Source organism: Crocuta crocuta, unplaced genomic scaffold, assembly GCF_008692635.1.
Source record: "Crocuta crocuta isolate KB4526 unplaced genomic scaffold, BGI_CrCroc_1.0 scaffold197, whole genome shotgun sequence".
NCBI lineage: Eukaryota > Metazoa > Chordata > Mammalia > Carnivora > Hyaenidae > Crocuta > Crocuta crocuta.
The window spans coordinates 7,296,842-7,316,961 of NW_027532002.1; the positions used below are offsets into that span (position 1 = coordinate 7,296,842).

Consider the following 20,120-nt stretch of genomic DNA (forward strand, 5'->3'; position numbering starts at 1 on the left):
TTTTAGCCACTCTGACTGGTGTGAGGTGGTATCTCAGTGTGGTTTTGATTTGTATTTCCCTCATGGAATAATCCTTAAAGACATTTTAAGACTACTTCTACCTCTGGAAAACAGTGTGGAAGTTCCTCAAAAAGTTAACAATAGAACTCCCCTATGACCCAGCAATAGCACTGCTAGGAATTTACCCAAGGGATACAGAAATGCTGATGCATAGGAGCACATGTACCCCAATGTTCATAGCAGCACTCTCCACAATAGCTAAAACATGGAAAGAGCCTAAGTGTCCATCAACGGATGAATGGATCAAGAAGATGTGGTTTATCTATACCATGGAATACTACATGGCAATGAGAAAGAATGAAATCTGGCCATGTGTAGCAACATGGATGGACCTTGAGGGTGTTATGCTGAGTGAAATAAGTCAGGCAGAGAAGGACAGATACCATATGTTTGCATGCATAGGAGGATTAGGAGGAACTTAACAGAGGACCAAGGGGTAGAAGAAGGGGGGAATAGTGGGGGAGAGGGAGAGAGGCAAACCATGAGAGACTCTTGAATGCTGAGAACAAACTGATGACTGATGGGTGTGGGGGGGAGGGGGGAGATGGGCATGGAGGAGGGCACTTGTGGGGATGAGCAGTGGGTGTTATATGGAAACCAACTTGACAATAAACTATTTGTAAAAAAAAAAAAGAATACTTCTACATGAGGAGTTCACACACACGCGTGCACACACACATACACACACACCTGTGCGTGTGCACGAGCACACAGTCTGCTTTTTGCTTTGTTACCTTATCACTGATAATTGTGGAAATGGCCAGCAGACTTATTTGGATGAGCACTGGGTGTTATCTGTAAGTGAAGAATTGCTGAATTCTATTCCTGAAACCAACACTACACTATACTTGAATTTAAATAAATAAATGAACAACAACAAAAAAATAGCCAGCAGAGAAAATAACTAGGAGGGCTGAAATCCATGATTGTAATTTCATAAAAATACCCTTTAAGAAACAACAGAAACAGAGAAGAATTATTCAACCATACATTATTTTCAGACCTTTCCACCAGGTGCCTGAGAGGATGTTGCCTGCTTTCCAACATTGTATTTTAACTTTGCATTTGCCCAGAAACAACATCTTCTTGCTTGTTCCCTTTCTTTCTCAGGATTCCTCTTTCTGGGGCCTTCAGATGCAATTTTCCTCTCCTTTGCTTCTCCTTCATGACTCCCCAGGCTGAGAGCTTAGCTCGTAGGCTAGTCTCTTAGTTTTTCCTTCATCTTCCATAATTATTCTTTTACTTGAAAAGAAAAAATGGAAGGAAAATGTAAAATTGTAAGCCTGTTCAGACAGTGTATGTAGAATTTCTTCTTTTTTCTACTCATATTTTATATAGCTATTTTTAGTACTCTTTTTTTTTTTTTTAAAGTGACCATTCTTATTTGGTCACATTTTTCCAGTCTGTAAATTGTTATGAGAGGTCAAGTCCTGAATTCTTTCAGATCACTAGGGCACCCCCTCATGCACTATAATAATCGACTCAAAGAACCTTAGAGGCCAGAATGAGATAACCAGCTCCCCTATTTCCTAATGGCACCAAACACTCATTTTGCTGAGTACTTGGTGAGCAAACCCAACCAATCACTAAAGTGAAAGTAAATCTAATACAAGTCAGAGTTTTTTGATCTCTGACAAAACTTTTCCGTGTTATTCTTTCTCCCTGAGGCAGATGGCTGGGGAATGGAGCAAAGAGTAACTTCTGGTCTTTCTTCCTGAGATATTTCTTCCTGTCTTCTCTTCGGACCCAGCAAACAATATGGCTGTTGTTTTCTACACATTCATTTGTCATTTGTCCCATTATTTTGACACTTCCTTTCCGTTTCCGGGGGCATGGCTAGGACCCTATACTTCTGCTTCCAGGTACATTGGGTCCTGGGAGCAGATTAGCCAGATTTCCACCGGACTCCCCCTCCTCTGCACCTAGTTCAGGCGCCTCCTCTTTCCCTAATACACATAATCATGATGACTGTCCTTACAAGTTTACTCAAGCGCCACGAGCAGTGACTGTGTGCTCTCATTTTTCAGATCGGCCACTTACTTCTCCCCTTTTTCGTCCCTGCCCCCTCTGACCCTCTTTTGGTTTAAATCCAAACAAGCTCAGTTGTTTAACTAGCCAACACCCAGAGGGCGGAGGTTCTGTGGTAAAGAAATGCATCCATCCTCTCTAAGCGAGAGCATGCAACTGGGCCATTCTTTTCCTGTCTCTTCTTCCCCTCCCCCAAAGATGGCTACAGCTTCCAGTTGGCCCTCCGTGTGGCTATATACTGCTGACATGTGGTACATCTCCTCTTGCATGACATGTGAAAGAGAACCTATTTCAAAAGCATCCATTGTTTATAGTTGTTTTAGTTCTTTTTGCTTCAGGCTCTTAGAACTGGAAAATAGCTAATCAAGGGTAGTGCAGAAAACTGATTTCAGCTGTTTCCTTTATAGTTTACACTATTTGTTTCCCTTTGTGACTACATTCTTCTCTCCAGCTCTACAAATGGGTGTTTGGAATAAGAAAGTTGCTTTGAAAGCCATCAACGGGTTACTACAGGTTTAAAGAGTAGACCTTCTTTTTTTCCTTTTGAAAACCATCTTTTTTTTTTTTCACTGAAAATCCCATTACTTTTGACTATGAATGACAGTCCATGGCTGTAAGGAGTAGACTCCTGACAAGGCATTTGACATTCATACTTGGGCTGCTTTTTTGTGTGTTTGGAAACAAAGGCTTTTTACTAACAAGACGTTCAAACATTTGACTTTTTTTGTAATTGGAACATGCTTTTGAGCCACAATGCCCGTCTGATTTAGGGGGAAAAACAAATATACTAAAGACTAATAAATTTACTAACTTTAGCTTGGAGCGTCCCATCTGGTGCCATTCTCTTTCTACTACTGTTTCTCGATTTTCTGCTATGTGCCAGGCACTGTTCCTGGTGCTGATAATAGAGTGGTCAGCAAGCCCCCACAGTCCTGGTCTGGTGCTTACCCATCTAATAGCGTGCCTGAAGTTAGTCACTGAGTAGCCGGATGGAAATGATACTATCATTCTACTCTACCTGCTGCTCTGTATGGGAAATAATATCAATTGCTAAGAAATGCTTCATAACAAGGTGAGGATGAAACAGGTATCACGTATTAAATCAACACTACACTGCTGGCACGGCCACAGCGAGGGTGGAATGAATGTGGAGGATGGCTACCCGTGGGCCGCCACAGAACAAAACTGCCAAGCTTCTTGTCACTGTGCTTTACGTCAGTCCAACCGTTAGTGACTAAAGCTCCCCCTTTTGTGGCCTTAGTTGGCATGGAACTTTTGCTTAGGTTATTTTAACTTCGATTTTTTTGAACGTCTTGTGTTTATTATGCCTCTGACTCCATTAGACCTCTCTGAATTCTCTAGTGCATGACCATTTCCATCTACCTGCAGTGCCCCAAACCTGCCAGCTTTCTTTTTTACAAAATATGTCTGAGGAGTAATTTCTTCCTAGTCATTCTGCCTTGCAAGCTGGATTTCTTGTTGTCCTTTAGTGTAACTTTCACCACCAGATGGCCTTTGACGAAAATTCTAGTTATTAGCGAAGGCCCCTGGCATAAAGCTAGCAAGGTTGCTGAATGGAATCATCTGGCAGAGACCTGCTTCCTGGGACATCTAGCTCTTGTGACTAAATAAATGTGTGGAATGCACACGCACATACACACACGTGTGTGTGTGTGTGCACGCATGTCTATATTGCTTTATATATTTTGGCAATTCTGCTTCTAAATTTGAAATTTTATGTAGGCGTGATTCTAGATTATATTTTTGAGCAAACCCTCACCATGGAATAAGAATTATACATAGTTGACTAAGACACAGTTAAACAAGCAAATGGCATATGTAAATCTAGCTTGCTAAATTTGCTCTCTTTCATTCTTCACTCCCATTTAAGAAAGACCTACTGGGGTGCCTGGGTGGCTCAATCGATGTGTCCAACATTGGCTCAGGTCATGATCTCATGGTTTGTGGGTTCGAGCCCATGTTCGGCTGTCTGCTGACAGCTCAAATTCTGGAGCCTGCTTCAGATGCTGTGTTTCTCTCTCTCTCTCTCTCTCTCTCTCACTCGCTCGCTCATGATCTGTCTCTCAAAAATAAATAAAGGTTAAAAAAAAAAGACCCACCAAAGGCTTGGATTAGCCAAAATTTTGTTCTGATCTTGTGATATTAAAACTATAACTTCTGGGGCACCTGGGTGGCTCATTTGGTTAAGTGTCCAACTTCGACTCACATCATGATCTCACAGTTCACAAGTTCAAGCCCTGCATTGGGCTATGTGCTGACAGCTTAGAGCCTGAAGCCTGCTTCAGATTCTGTGTCTTCCTCTCTCTCTGCCCCTTCCCCACTAGTACTCTGTCTATCCCTGTCAAAAATAAATAAAACATTAAAAAATTACAAAAAAACACCCCAAACTATAACTTCCTCAAGTGGTGCCTTGCCCGGAAACTTTAGCTAAAGAATCCTGGCATCTTCAAGCTAGAAGTAACCTGGGAGTCTAGCTCCTTGAATTAAGATTGCCAGATGAAATACAGAAGGCCTAGTTAAATTTTAATTGCAGATAAATAATGAATATTTTTTATAAATCTAAGTATGTCCCATGTAATATTTGGGTCATAGTTACACTAACACATCCTTTGTTGTTTATCTGAAATTCAAGTTTAATTGGACGTCCTGCATTTTTATTTGCTAAATCTGGCAACCCTAACAACTTTAACAGATTCTCCACGGAAGGAAGCTTTAAGCTAAAGCATGAGGCTTAATTGAGATTTACTATGTTAAGTTGTCTATTGCCATTTCAACTAGCAGGAAGAGAGAAAGAGAAGTTGTTTTTAGCCTGAAGGTTGGCGAGGGAAGGGTGGAAAATAAACTCCTATTTTTATCTCTACGCTAAAGCCAGCTTATTGCCAGCACAAATATGGACGGTATATAGTGCAGCTTCCCAAATTTAGTTGCTACAGAGACTTTACTTACTATAAATAATAAATACAGAAATACACCAAAACTCTACAGTGGTCTTTCATGGTGGATTTTTATGGCGCCTTTGAAAATTAAATGCAGCCAGGATCACGGTGATCGAAATGACCCAGTTTTGCCTCTCTGTAACCCTTGAACTTCTGTAACCCTTGAACTTTCTCCTCCTCCTGGCTTTGCAGGGCCTCCTTCCTTGCCTTTCATCTTCACTGGATGGTTCATGGCTTTTAGTCCGTCAGCAGGAAGCTGGAACAAAGCTCTGCCTAACTTCTCAGACAACGCAATCTGGGTCAAAACACTGATAGAGCTTCTGAATTTCACAAGTTTTGTTTCCTTTTCGAAAGATTTGGTCAAGTAGAGAATCATTCAATAATCTACCCTTTTCTTGCGTATTATGAAACAATTTCTTGAGTCTGTTTAAATCTATTTCAGTAGAACTCACTGAAGTGGCTCTTGGCATTCTTTACTAAGTGTGATTTTTTTGAGCCTAGATGCCACCGTACTGTGATTTCCATATCTGTTCATTTGGTGATTTTCTTTTAGATTATGGCCATTTTCCAGCCATTTTTGTTCTTTTGTTATTAAAATGCTTAAATGTTGGAACCCTCATTAGAAATGTTCAGGGTTCCCCACAGGAAGATGTTGGTAAGCAAATAACATTCTCATTACTTCACCAGAAATGCAGGTTAATGGGGGTCATAAAACTTGCGGAACTACCTCCAAGAATTGCTGTAGGGGTGCCTGGGTGGCTCAGTCGGTGAAGCAGTGAATTCAGCTCAGGTCATGATCTCACAGCTCGTGAGTTCAATCCCCGATGTCAGCCCAGAGCTTGGAGCTTGCTACAGATTCTGTGTCTCCTTTTCTCTCTGCCCCTCCCCTGCTCATGCTCGCTCACTCTCTCTCTCACTCACTCTGTCTCATAAATAAATATTTAAAAATAAATAAATACACATGAAAAATAAATAAATATTAAAGCATTCAATAAATAAACATTCAATAAATAAACATTAAAATTTTTTTTTAAAGAATTGCTGTAATAATAGGTGAAATCTTGAATCACTTTGGTCAAGGGTCCCCTCAACAGCTAGATGATCTGGGTTGGTAACCCAGAAATTTGGAAACCTGCCCAGCATGCCGATGTCCACTTGTCTCAACTTCTTAGTATCCTAAAGTAAGCCCACAATTATTTTCTAAGCATCCACAGTGTGGAATGTTACACATGTGACACTTTGAGAATAATGCCTGTAGGAGCTCATAGCCTGATGGCCTCTTCCTTCAAATGTGAAACTTATTGTCAAAGTGTTAGATCTGGCAGCTCAGCTTTAAGCTCTTCTGATTCCATGTGATTTTGTTTTTTATTGTTGTTCTTCTTTTTGCAGTGCACTAATTCACTTTTTCCTGTTGTTCCCTGAATATAAAAACAATGCCTTTTATGTCACTGGGGAGGTAAGTTGAAGTCATGTTTTCTTGTGTACTTCCAATATCATCAGGACTGAAGTACTGTGATTTACGCACTCAGTATGTACATACACATACACATATATTAACATTAATTCAGTCCATGTTCAGAATTCTCGAATTATCCCCCAAATGTTCTCTAGAACCTGTTTTTAATAAATCCAGGGCTCAGTGAAGTTTTGTATAGCACAATGGGTTGTTAGGTCTCAATCCCCTGGCATCCTGTTGTGGTTGTCATTCATGATGATTATTTTGAAGGGTGGAGGCCATGTGCCCTGTGGCATGTCCCATTTCTGAATTTGTCTGAGTCTTTCCTCAAGGCTTAGATTCAGCGAAAACATGTTAGCAAGCACATTACATAGGTGATGTGTGTGCCTTCTGTCATATCACATCAGGAGGCGTGTAATATCTGTTTGTCTCATTATTGGTGATGCTACACTTGGTCACTTGGTCCAGTGCTCTCTGCCAGATCCCGCCATTGGAAAGGCGCACTTTTTCTTTGAAATTAATAAAGAGCATGAGACCATGTGAAAATCTGTTCCCTTCAAATCTGTCACTCAGTAGTTTTAGCATTCATGGATGATTCCTGCCTGAATCCGTTATTCCACTGGCGGTTGTAAATGGTGATTTCCTTTTTTTTTTTTTTGGATCTATCTTTCTATAGATATCATCTAGCATTCTTCTACAGAGAATATCTTCCCCTTTCTTCTTCTCTCAAGATCTGAGCACTAAGAGTGCTCATTTCTCCTGGCATTCCATTTCTTTTAGATTTTTCTCTGTAAGCAGAACCAGGGAACAGACTTACTTCACACTGATNGTCAGCACAGGCCGGCGCGAGGCCCAAACCCACGAACCATGAGATCATGACCTGAGCCGAAGTCGGACGCTTAACCGACTAAGCCATCCAGGTGCCCCTGATACCCAGAGTTCTAATTCAACATTACAAGGTTCTTTTTTCCTTTCCCCATTCTGTGCTTTTTAAAAAAGTTTTTTTCTTCCTAATGTTTATTTTTTGAGAGAGAGAGACAGAGTGCGAGAGAGGGAGGAACAGAGACAAAGGGAGACACAGAATCGAAAGCAGGCTCCAGGCTCTGAGCTGTCAGCATAGAGCTCAAACTCACAAACCATGAGATCATGATCTGAGCCAAAGTCAGACGCTTAACCCACTGAGCCACCTAGGAGCTCCCCCCGCATTCTGTGTTTATATACCCCTTTTCCCACATTGTGGATCATGTTTCCCAGCAGCATTAGTGTATTTATTCCTTTGCTGGATCCTAACAATATGTGCAAAATGATCTTAGATTATGACATCAGTACCGCTACCAACAAAGAAACTTCCAAGTTACTTTCAGTATTTTTTGCTACAATTACTTTTATCCTTAGACTATATTTCACTACAGGTTTAAAAGTACCATGTTTCAAAGTTCTAATAATTAATTCTATTTTTTCCCTAGGCTGATTATTTTACAATTAAAAAAAATTAATGTTTTATTTTATATTTGAGAGAGAGAGAGGCAGAGAGAGCACGAGCAGGAGAGGGGCAGAGAAACTGAGACAGAATCTGAAGCAGGCTCCAAGCTCTGAGCAGTCAGCACAGAGGCTAATGCAGGGCTTGGATTCACTAGCAGTGAGATCATGACCTAAGCTGAAGTCAGATGTTTAACCGACTGAGCCACCCAGGTGCCGCTATACTGTGATCTAACATATAGTTAGGGGCACTTGGGTGGCTCAGTTGGTTAAGTGTTCGACTTCGGCTTAGGTCATGATCTCACGGTTCGTGGGTTCGAGCCCCAGATTGGGTTCTGTGCTGACAGCTCAGAGCCTGGAGCCTGTTTCAGATTCTGTGTCTCTTCTCTCTCTCTGCCCTTCCCCTGTTTGTGCTTTGTCTCTCTCTGTCTCAAAAATAAACTATAAAAAAAAAATTTAACGTATAGTTAAGTTCACTTGCCTATGTTGGCTTCGATATTAGGGTTTGCTTTTTTTCCCCATCCAATTAAATTTAAGGTTATTTTATTTTATTTATTTATTTTTTTAATTTATTTCTAGGAGAGAGAGAGAGACAGCGTGAGCAGGGGAGGGTCAGAGAGAGAGGGAGTCACAGACTGAAACAGGCTCCAGGCTCTGAGCTGGCAGTCAGCACAGAGCCCGACACGGGGCTCGAACCCACGAACTGCGAGGTCATGACCTAAGCGAAAGTCGGACGCTTAACCGACTAAGCCACCCAGGCGCCCCAATTTAAGGTTATTTTAAAAATGTGTAGCAGCCAATATTTTGAGAACATAAGAACCCCTCAGTGCTAGGAACACAACTGTGAACAAAACGAAACAATTCCCTGCCTTCGTGCATTGTAGAGGTGAAGACAGTGATAAATGAAGAAATACACATGCACTATGCATCGGGCGTTGATGAGTGTCATGAAAAAAAGATAAAGCAGGTGAGGGTTGCAGTGTGGTGGAGGTGCTATTCTGGGTAAGATTGTCAGAGAAAGGCTCTCTGATAAGGACACAATTGGGCAGAGTGCCAAGGGTACTAGATGTAGTAGAGTGAATGAGGTAGTGGAGAGATAGCTGCAGTTATCTTAGAGAAGAGCTTTCCTGGAAGGAGGGATAGCAAATGCAAAGACTCTGAGGTGGGGACAGGCTCGATGTGCTCCAGGAAAAGCAAGGAGCCACTGTAGACAGAGCTGAGATGGGAGAGGCAGGCAGATCAGGTAGGCCCAAGGAAGATTATTAGACTTTATTCTAAGTGTCATGGGAAATCATTGAAGGGTAGTATTCGCTGAAAGACTAGTTAGAATCAAATTCACTTCAATTCAACACTCCTCTATCGAGTGACTACTATGTCTGAGGCATTGGGCAAGTATTGGAAATTCAGTGATGGATAAGACATTGACCCTCCCCTAAATCTGAAAGCCTGGCAACGAGTAAAATACTGAAAGAAATGTACAATTAGAGAAGTGGCTGTAAAGACAAATAGCACAAGGAGAGTGCAAATAGCTTATTTCTTTCAGGATGGGATCCTCAGCAAAGGCCAAACAGAAGAGGTGACAATTAAACTGGATTTTTTTTTAATATTTTTATTTTATTTATTTCTAGGAGAGAGAGAGAGACAGCGTGAGCAGGGGAGGGTCAGAGAGAGAGGGAGATACAGACTCTGAAATAGGCTCCAGGCTCTGAGCTGGCAGTCAGAACAGAGCCCGACGCGGGGCTCGAACCCACTACGGCGAGATCATGACCTAAGCGAAAGTCGGACGCTTAACCGACTAAGCCACCCAGGCGCCCCATAAACTGGATTTTGAAAGTTGTGTAGGGATGTGTTAGTCAAGGTTCTTTTGCTTATGAGTGACAGAAACCCTGTTCAAAATGGCTTAAGTCAAACAGGAGATCTGTTGATTCATGGCCGGGACTGGATGCTCAAAACGTGGTCATCAGGGATTTGTCTTTTACTCTCTTGATCTGCACACTTGGTTTTGTACTGCACGGGTTTCATTTTAAGTTATGCTTTTTTTCACTGGTGACCTGGCCCCTCTATCCTGTTCCAGGGTTCTAGGTATAACCTATTAGCTCAACTTTTCTTCCCCAATAATTCCACCATATCCCTGAACCTCATGGGACCCATTTGGATCCCATGTCTGTTCTAGAGCTAATCACTGGGGTCAAAGGGACAGACATACAGGTTGGCCATAACGGTGCCTGAGGCCCACTCAACACCCTGGGAGGGGTGGGAACATAGCGGGGCCCTCACTCTCTGAATCACAAGGCCTGAGAGTGGGAGACGAGTGGTACGCCGGGGAATATCCCAGTGGAGGTACTAGAGGAAAGGCTGGAAGGATCCTGGACAAGTTCAAACCACAGAGGTCTACTGGAAGGGAGTCAAGGTGAAAATAGTCTGTTTTTCCAAGGAAATGGCAAGTTAATAGAACCAGGAACTTCCTTGTCTTCTGCCCGCTTTCTTCTCTGTTTCGAAAGCATACTCGAACTGTTTGGCATTCTCTACTTATGTCTTTTTTAAGCCAGCTATCTGGTCAGGATTATTTAAGACCTCAACCAACAATTCCTTACTGTTCCTTGACTCTAAATGCATTTTGGAGGCAAGTTGGCCAAAGGGGCAGGAGGAGATGCCCCCGTCATTTTGGAAGCAACCCTGAGAGATTCCCAGTCTCCACCTCCAAGAGAAGAATGATCTGCTTACCGTGTAATTCCTGCCTTGCAAAGAGTATGGTGATGTTGTTAGTCATGATGTTGGACTTTCAGCCAAGCTGCCAAATTCTGGATGAAAAATTTGTCTAGTTCACGTCTGCCTGGTGGTTTCTGCCTGGTAATTTCTGAATGTGTGTAGGAAAGGACGATTTTCTTTTTACACCCTTTGCTGCCAGGGTGAATACTTTTAAGGAAACCTGTGCCTTTCAAGTGATGAAGGAAGATGTGAATGAAGGCAGGCAGGAGCTGGGAATAGAGAGGCGGCTGTCAGCAGCGTCAAATAGGGGCTACCCAGGATATGTTAAATTCAGGGCCCCATCTCTTTCTAGAAGGGAGAGCACTAAATAATAACACCTTGATGGTTCCTTTCATTAGAATGTTAACATTTTTCCAGTCCAGTTTGTTCCATCTGGACTTCTGTTTTAAGGCTAGGAAGCAGAATGGAAAAGTAGGAGTTCTGGGTAAATAATCAGGAGACCCGAGATTCATTGCTGGCTTCGCCTCTCTGGGCGATTCTAAGCAAGCTCTTTAACCTCTCCTGCCCTCTGGTTTGCATCTTACAGTTGGAGGGCTTGGTTTTTCAATTAGATTGCTTTCAGGGATATTTTGCTTTACTAGATGTTCAGCTGTAGTTACCTAGATGTACTTTTATAGCATCTGTATACAATTGCAGTTTTAATGTAATACCCACCCTCCTTCTCTCTATCCAAAAAAAAAAAATATAAAAGGTCGTGATAGATTTTTCAAGAAAGGGAAATCCTTTCTACTCAGCGCTCTTAATTTCCTCACACTGCTCAGGAGGCTGAACAAATAATGCCATTAGAGTAGCAGAATCATGATTGAAAAATAAATGAGTAAACCAGGAAATGCTTCTCTGGGGGACCTGGGTGGCTTAGTTGGTTAAGCATCCGACTCTTGGTTTTGGCTTAGGTCATGATTTTGTGGTTCGTGGGTTCGAGCCCCATGTCAGGCTCCACCCTAACAGTGTACAGTGGGATTCTCCCTCTCTCTGCCCCTCCCCTACTCTCTCTTTCTCTTTCTTAAAGCAGCTAAACTTAAAAAAGAGAGAGAAAAGAAATAGTTTTTCCTCCTTTTCAATGCAAATGTACCAGACCTAAATATCCTTTCCATTTGTGTGCTACGAATGAGGGGTAGCCTGATGCTCAAAAGGTCTAGAGCAGCTGTTCAGCACCCTGAAGTTGGTGCAAGGGAGTCTGGAAGTAATAACAATACCTATTGCATAGGATTGTTTTGAGCATCTAATTAGGTAATCCTCCTCAAATATTTAATGAGGCGATGGCTGTGCTGAGTACTGAACACATGAAGACTGTTATTACCATTCATGGTGAAAAGCTGGATTAATACATTATGGCTCCAAAGTATATGACCTGGTGCATGTACACAGGGGCTGAGATATTGAAAAAGTTCTGCTCACTTCTTTTTGGGAAGTGGCATTGTCTCTCCGGTTATTTTGAAGCCATCATTACAAGAAAGAGGTTGCTTTGTCTAAACAACGATGGTGGGGCTTAGCCGTTGATATTTGAAGTTTGGGCTGGTAGCAAGACGTGTCGGGACTGAACTAGGTGCCCAGCCACTGCCGCGCGGACCACGGCGAGCCCACAGCTGGGCATACCGTGGGATCCGCAGGCGGTACGATCCCGAAGGAAGACCCGCCCTGTCCCCTTCCCTTCTTCTCTCCGTGTCTGCACAGAACACCAACTGGAATTAATTTTCTCTAAAGAGAGACAAATGTGTCTGTAACTCACCCTCCTCAAGGCATGAAAAAAATGTACTTCAAAAGAGAAACAAGCTGCATTTAATTCACATAATTAACTTTCTTTATAAGTGTTATCCTTTCCGAGCCAGTAACTATTAGTGAGCTTGCTCTTGTTGTCAAGGTACAGACCCACTTTAGAATCCTCTCTCTCAAGTGTGCATGGGCCCAGCGAGAAGTTAAAGCAAAACAGCCGTCACTGGAAGGCAGGGAGGTGGCGGGAGGAAGGGGACTGCCCATTGTTCTCTGAGCACGTGGCTTTGCGTCCACTCCCCGGAAAGATTCCACACCTATGGGTGGCTGTGCCAGTGAATGGGGAGCGCGTCCAAAATGGCAGAAGATGTGGTCAAACCCAAGCATCTCTTCTTGATCAGCAGGAAGGGCAGACTCTCCTCAGAGGCAATTTTGCCACCATGGTTAATTTGAGGGCCAAATAAAGGCAAAACTCTGAAGCTCTTCAAAAATTAGTGAGCTTAATAGGAGACTTTATCTTCATCTGCATGAGGGAAGCCCTGCTGGGATCATGGAGTCTGACAACATTTCCTGGAATCCTTGTTGTCCACTGGGTTCGGGTTGCAGGCTCCTAACGGGTGAGAGCCGTGTTTATGTAACTTGTTTCCTACAATACTAAGCACAGTGTTTGTTGAATGTTACGGAGCAGCCTTGTGCAAGGTTGTTGCTAGACACAATAAAAATATTGGCGGCATTTCTCACCAGTTTCTTTTCATCTCCCTTCCATGGCCCTACTTTCCCTCCTCTGTGTCCCAGGCCCTGGGAACCTTCCTTCCAAGTTTTTATTTTCCAGGTCCATCTGGTACCCTACCTCTCATCCTCAGCCTTCCTTTCTTTCCTTGGCTATATTGTGCTTAGGTCCTATGTCTCCATCATGACTATTTTGTTCCTCTCCCCTTTTCTGACTTCCCATCAGCACACTGTCCATTAGAAAGGGTCCAATAAATTAAACTTACTCTCAAAATGCTTGTGTTTGATAGAAGGGCCAGCCTAAGCCAGAGAAAGATAGCTGTAATAGGGGATTTTCCAGCACTGATATACAAGCAAGGAGTGAGAGAGAACTCTTCTGCAGGCCCACGCCATTGTCCTTTTAGCCCAGGTTTGAATTTGGCAGTCAGAAGTGAACTTCAAGAGTCTGTAGTTCACTTGTTTTATTTGTAGCTCTGATATGAGAAGACAGAGTGGATTGTAGGGCAGACATGGTTCTAAGCACTGTTTTTATGTATATCCTAGCAACCATCTGAAGCCGGCACTATTATGATCATCCCCATTACACAGCTGAGATGACTGAGTCTTGGAGAGGTTAGGTAGGCCTTACCAAGGTCTCTCAGCCAGGATTGGGACTAAAGCAGTTGGATTCCAGAGCCCTAAAATTGTAGACGAGAAACTGGCTGAAGATTGGAACCCTGTTTGCGTAGATGCTCTCTGGACCCTGGACATTCTTTCCTCAAAACCTCCACGTCTAAGACCTGCCTCTTCCCAGAGAGCAGGTGCACTGTTCTTAGAAGGGAGTCAACATCCTTGCCCTATTTCATGCAGAACCTCTAAGGGTTATCAGCCTTACACAAACATAAAAGAAGCTCCCCGTCCTTCTGATGTTTGTCTCTCTGGCGAAGGCTGAGTTTTAATCGTAAAGACTTAGCTTTGGTCATAAAGTTTTATGGAGTAAATGAAAGTTTCAAGTGATATAAAGGCTTGAAGTCCGTGGAATGCAATTGTTTATTAAAGCTTGGAACTTGGTGGATTTTATTAGATGATATTCAAGCCGCTTTAACTCCTGAGCTCATGACCAATGTCTATTTTCAGTTATGGTCATGTGGCCTGCCAATATTTCTTTTAGAATTGAAAATGAATTTGTGACTTAGAACTAGAAGTTTGTACCTTTTGACGTCCTTTCCCAACTCTCTGTCCCCAAAACCCTCTGCTTCTCGTGACTACAAGTCTAATCTCTTTTTCTTTGGCACATGCGTGCGTGTGTGTGCGTGTGTGTGTGTGTGTGTGTGTTTTAGATTCCACATGTAAGTGAGATCATCATACACGGTCTTCCTTGTCTGACTTATTTCACTTAGCCATAAGGCCTTCAAGTTCCATCCATGTTGTCAAAATGGTAGGATTCCTCAGTTTTTATGGCTGGATAATATTCCACTGTATGTATGTACCACAACCACTTTATCCATTCGCCCATTGATGGACTCATAGGTTGTTTCCATGTTCTGGCTGTTGTAGATGCTGCTGCTATGAACATGGGTGGGAACAGCTATCTTTTCAAGTTAGTGTTTTGGTTTTCTTTGGATATATTTCCAGAACTAGAATTGCTGAATCATATGGTAGTTCTCTTTTTAATTTTTTGAGGCACCTCCATACTGTTTTCCATACTGGCTTTGCTGGACTTTTTTTTTTTTTAAAGAAACATCCTTTTTTTTTTTTCTTTTTAATGTTTTATTTATTTCTAGGAGAGAGAGAGAGACAGCGTGAGCAGGGGAGGGTCAGAGAGAGAGGGAGTCACAGACTGAAACAGGCTCCAGGCTCTGAGCTGGCAGTCAGCACAGAGCCCGACGCGGGGCTCGAACCCACGAACCGCGAGATCATGACCTAAGCGAAAGTCGGACGCTTAACCGACTAAGCCACCCAGGCGCCCCAAGAAACATCCTTTTAATACAAAATAAGAATATGTCATTTGGAAGGCAGTGTAGCATGTACCTTTGCATAAATATGTGACTAATAGATACAGATCAAAATGTTTTTCTTATCTATTCCTAGAGATTCTACATTTCTTTTAAGCTCATTTTCAAGAACAATAGATGTTTAGATAAAGTCATACTCTGTTAGAAGCCTATTTTTTTTTTTTTTAATTGTAGCAGTGTGGTCTGGAAATGAGATGACAAATGGTCTAGAAATGTCTAGGAGGTTGTAGAGATTACCACAATACTGAAGTTCCAGCTTTGCCCATTCATTAATTTCCTGAACTGGCCATTTGACGGACACACCTTTTCTCTCAGGGAAAATGATGGTCCCGAGCAAAGTAAGAGTCTACCCTGAGGCTAGATGAAGTCAAGTTCCCTCTAACTCAGTCCGGTCTTTTTGGCTGCTCTGTCATCTGTTACTCCATTACACTTAGGCTTTTTGCCAGTTGTTGAGGTGTTTCACTGCGTGTATGAAGCTCTCTTCAAGGCATGTCCCCTTATTCTCTTTGATCGCCTCCATAAATGGGGGTGGGTCCACCAACAGTCTGTGGTTGGGGACATGCTAGAAGATACAGGACTGGTATGACTCCCTCTGGAAGGGCAGCCCACCCTGTTTCCTTCTGAGGACATGGAGGAGTTATCACTAACCCCCAGGTGAGTTCTTCAAAGAGAGGTTCATGCCAGGTGGAGTGGCTGGGGATGTGGGGACAGAGCAGAGCAGAGGGCGCAGAATAACCCTGACTGTCCTCAACATACCACTCCTGAGGTTGACGACTCTGCCTTTTCCACTTCCAGGCAGAGCTTAGGAACTAGAGCCGGTGGATAGTGACGCTTTGTGTCCAGGTTTAGGTGTGTCTCATTTCCAAGGCCATTGCTCATTATCACGGATGAAGGTTCCACATGTTTTACATAAAACATATACCTAGAAACAAGGCAGAGACTGAATATAGCTGCATCTATTTTTTTTTCCAAACTAAACTTTAGTAAGAAATGTAGACAAGAAATGTAGAGTAGCTTAAACAATAGTAACTGCTAACATATGTGAAATTTCTGCAAGAGGACATTGTTTCCATTATAGTATTATTCTCTGACACGATTTCTTTTTCTTCTCTGGGAGCTGATTGAAACTTGATTTTAGGTACGAAATCTTTTTTCCTCCTTTAAAAGTCACCGAGTGACAGGGTTGCAGTAAGTCCGCTGTGAATGTTGTGGTAAGACAACTTGGGTGCAGAAGGAGGCCTGCAGACGGATACCCAATTAGAAGTTTAAGTCCCTATTTCATTGTGCTTTTACACATCTGGATAATTAACCAAGCATTACATTCTCTCTAGACTATTTTTACAAGTACAATGTGCCCCTAATGTGATTTCCATTAGGCTGTTCCAAACATCATTTAAGAACTCAGAATGATTGCCGACTGAGATTGAAAACCACTGCTCAGCTGTCATGTTGAGACCTTTTCCTCTCATGGGGGAAATACAAGACTGAGAGCTGAATTCCGAGATCCCGTCTGATGTAAGAGGAAAACTGAAGGCTTATTGCTTTTTTTTTTTTAAGCCCCAGGAATACAAGCACAGACAAACACACCCTCATATCTCTGGTCCTCCTTGTCAGAGCAGAGCTCAAAATATGGTCACCAGGGGAAACACAGGCCACACAACAGTGCTGGAAACTGCAGCTTTGAAGCCTCTTTAAATATTAGGAAGGAATAAAAAGGGCGGACTGAAATCCTGTTATGTCGATGGCTGACCTATTTTGAATGACCGTGTGAGGAAAATACATTTGGCCGGCTGAGGTCCTCATTCGGGGGGTCACTGCTGAATTCTAAAATCATACGTGTTCAGATAGTTTGTGGCCACAGTGTTCCTCTTTTCTTCTTTGATAATCGCTTTGATGCTGTTTCGAGCTTTTATGAGGCCAGGGTCCGATCTGCTGGTGGCAGGTTAGTGCTGATTCGCAGGTTTCAGGAGTTTTGCTGGCCAGCCACTGCCCACGTTGATGAACACCAGCAAGAGACCGGAGAAACTGCAGGGTGAATAGCTGCGCTGCTTGCTGTTCTCATCAGTGTTCTAGGCAGGACTCAGAACCAAAGAAACAAGACTTCCTAAAATTACAGGATTGCAACTGGAAGTCCTAAGGGCCATAGAGTTCATTTCTAATCCATCAGAAGACCACACCTAAATCCCCCCCCCCACATATAGGCTTCTATTCTATTTAAAATACATCCAGAAAAGAGAAAAACGGGCAAGTAGAACATTTGATTCATTGTCTGGTTGTCTTTTAAAGGGCTCTGGTGGTCAGAGAATCGTTAAATAGAGAAATAAATGATTCAGGAAGAATAAACTAGCTTGATCTTGCAAAAAAAAAAGTTTCAACAAGGAGAAGTGAAAACAATTGAAATTTCATTATACTGTTTCAGTGTCTGTTTTCCACAAAATAATCCCATAATTGTCTACTGTATGACAGCCTGAGCCACTCAACCAATGGAATGATTAATGAAAACAGCAGCGAAAGATTTGTCACACTGACACAGGGCAAGGACGTGTGCGATAGTCATTAGAAAGCACAAATGAGATAAACATCATCGTTAAGATAGCAGATGTGGACTGAACAGTGAGGAATCTGTTTTGGACATGGTCATAGAACTACCCATGCTTTCTTTAAATGGCCCGCTTAGCAAGCATGTTGTGGATGAAGCCATGACGGAGCCCCAGCTTGGGAGATCATAGACTCGTAGTCTATTCCCAGCTCCTTGATTGAAATGTGATTTGATATGAGGGGTGGGGGACGTGGAGGCAGCCGAGCCTAGATGGAATTCCAGCCAGGCACGGGATTGAAATGCACAGACCCTTGCTTTCATCATTTTAAACGTAGGAAGATAATGTTAACTTTCAGTTGGCTCTGATTAAAGTGGGGGAGGTAGCCTGTTCATAGTAGATCCTCAGAAACTGAGTGGATACTCCCTCTTAATTTCCTGCCTGGATATATCCCAGATACACATGATGGTCACAGAGGGGGAAGGTGCCATAAAAATGTGGCTGTTTTAGCCTAAATTTGTCATCACCATCAATAGAGTCATTTAAAGTACATGCTCTTCCATCTCAGAAAGAGTCAAAGCGATGTTTTATTGCTAGGTCTTATAACAAGACAACTTGAGTGATAACATCCAATAGAGAAAAAATGTCCAGCAGTAATGACAGGTTAATCATTCATTTCTCAGATATGTCTTTATGTTCCTACTATGTGCTGGGCAAGGTACACCTTGTGAGAATAATAATCCATGAAACAGTAGACTTTACCCTATTACATTTGAGTCAAGTTTTCTGTAATATTTTTTCAAAAGAAAGTATTACCTTTACAAGTTTTCTGTTTTATTCATTTTCGTGTCTTCTCAAGTATCTACTGTGATGCCTTTGACAGAAGAGTTCCCTAATAAACTATTACTGAATGGAGCCTATACACGACATCTTTACCACTGAAATGATTACTCAAGGAAATTGGCCTTTTTTTTTGTTCATCTTACAGAAATTAGATTTGATAAATGTTCACTTATTGTTCCTAACAAGAGAATATAGCACTATTAAGCAACAAACCGTACTTCAGGCATGTAAACAGCATCTATTACCACAAGGACTCTAAAATATACTCATGGTTATGAATGGATACACCGTTTTGAGTCAATACTTTGCCTACATAATTTCTGTTCCACAAAAGGGCTGAATCAGTGAGGAGATCTTGTATAAATTAGACAAATTATTTTATCATACCTTGGAAGGAGGGTAAATTTGGGAGTAGGTCAAAGCAGGTTTGATTCTGACTCTATCACTTACCATCTCTGACCCTCAATGCCCTCGTATTGAAATGGGAGTAATCACATCTCCAGTATATGATTATGGTGTAGAATTAATAGAGCTCTTGGGGGACCCCAGCCTTTGAACTGTAGACCCTTGCAGAGCCTTGAAAATATTACAAAGGGTCTGCAGACTCATATGTACCCACATGATGCCTTTAGTCTATTTTGAACATATAGGCATTAGTGTTTTTCAAATGCAAGTAAATTAATTCAAGATCATTCATTCAACAACTGTTTATTGAGCACTAACAGATAAACAGCATCAGGCACAGGGGACATACTAACCCACAAAACAGACAGATATCCATGTTCACGGATCTTCTGTTCTGGTGTGGCTGGGAGAATAACAATGCACAAGGTAAATTAGTAGACGTTTATAGGAAAGTGAAGGGGATTCAATGAAAACATAGAGAAGAGAAATATAAAATATCAAAAAAAGGGGGGTTGTTAAAATTTTAGAGGGAGTGGCCAGGAAAAGCATCCTTAGAAGGCTCCACTGAAGGAAGTAGGAGATTTAACCATATGGGCGCTTAGGGAAGAGCATTCCAGAGAAGGGAACAGCTAATGCAAAGGCCTTGGTGGAAGGGGGCAGTACGGGTAACCATCATGATTATGGTCTAAGACAGGCTGGAGAGGAATGAGCAAGAGGGTAGCAGAGGATAGTGTTAACGAAGTGACCAGATAAGGCCAATCCTTATGCCTCCAAAAAAGCAGTTTTCTTTTTACTCTGAAGGTGATGTGAAGTCATCAGAGGGTTTGAGCATAGGAGTGGCCTGGTCAGATTTATGTGTTAGTAGACTGCCATCTTGAAAATAGACTGGATGAGGGGAAGGACAACAGTGGGGGGCCAGTTAGGCTACTGCAATCATCCAGGTAAAAGATGAGTGAACCTGGAGTGAGGTGATGAAATATGGCTATGTGAAAACACTGGATCCTGGACCTATTTTGACAGAACAGGTAGAATTGACAAGGTTCGCTGATGGACTTTTGTGGGGTGAGAGAGAGAGAGAAAAATAAGGAATGGCATCAAGATTTTTGGCCTCAACAGAACAGAATTAACAAAAAAGGCTGTTGGAAGGCCTGGG

General features: G+C 42.3%; 1 protein-coding gene across 1 annotated transcript in view; it reads left to right on the top strand.

The window, feature by feature from the left end:
• CPVL (carboxypeptidase vitellogenic like) overlaps nucleotides 1-20,120 on the top strand; it is a 117,639-nt gene that overhangs the window by 29,296 nt on the left and 68,223 nt on the right. The window contains exon 6 of the mRNA XM_077775428.1: nucleotides 6,435-6,501. Coding sequence (XP_077631554.1) covers nucleotides 6,435-6,501 — 67 coding nt within the window. The remainder of the gene's footprint in view (nucleotides 1-6,434; nucleotides 6,502-20,120) is intronic.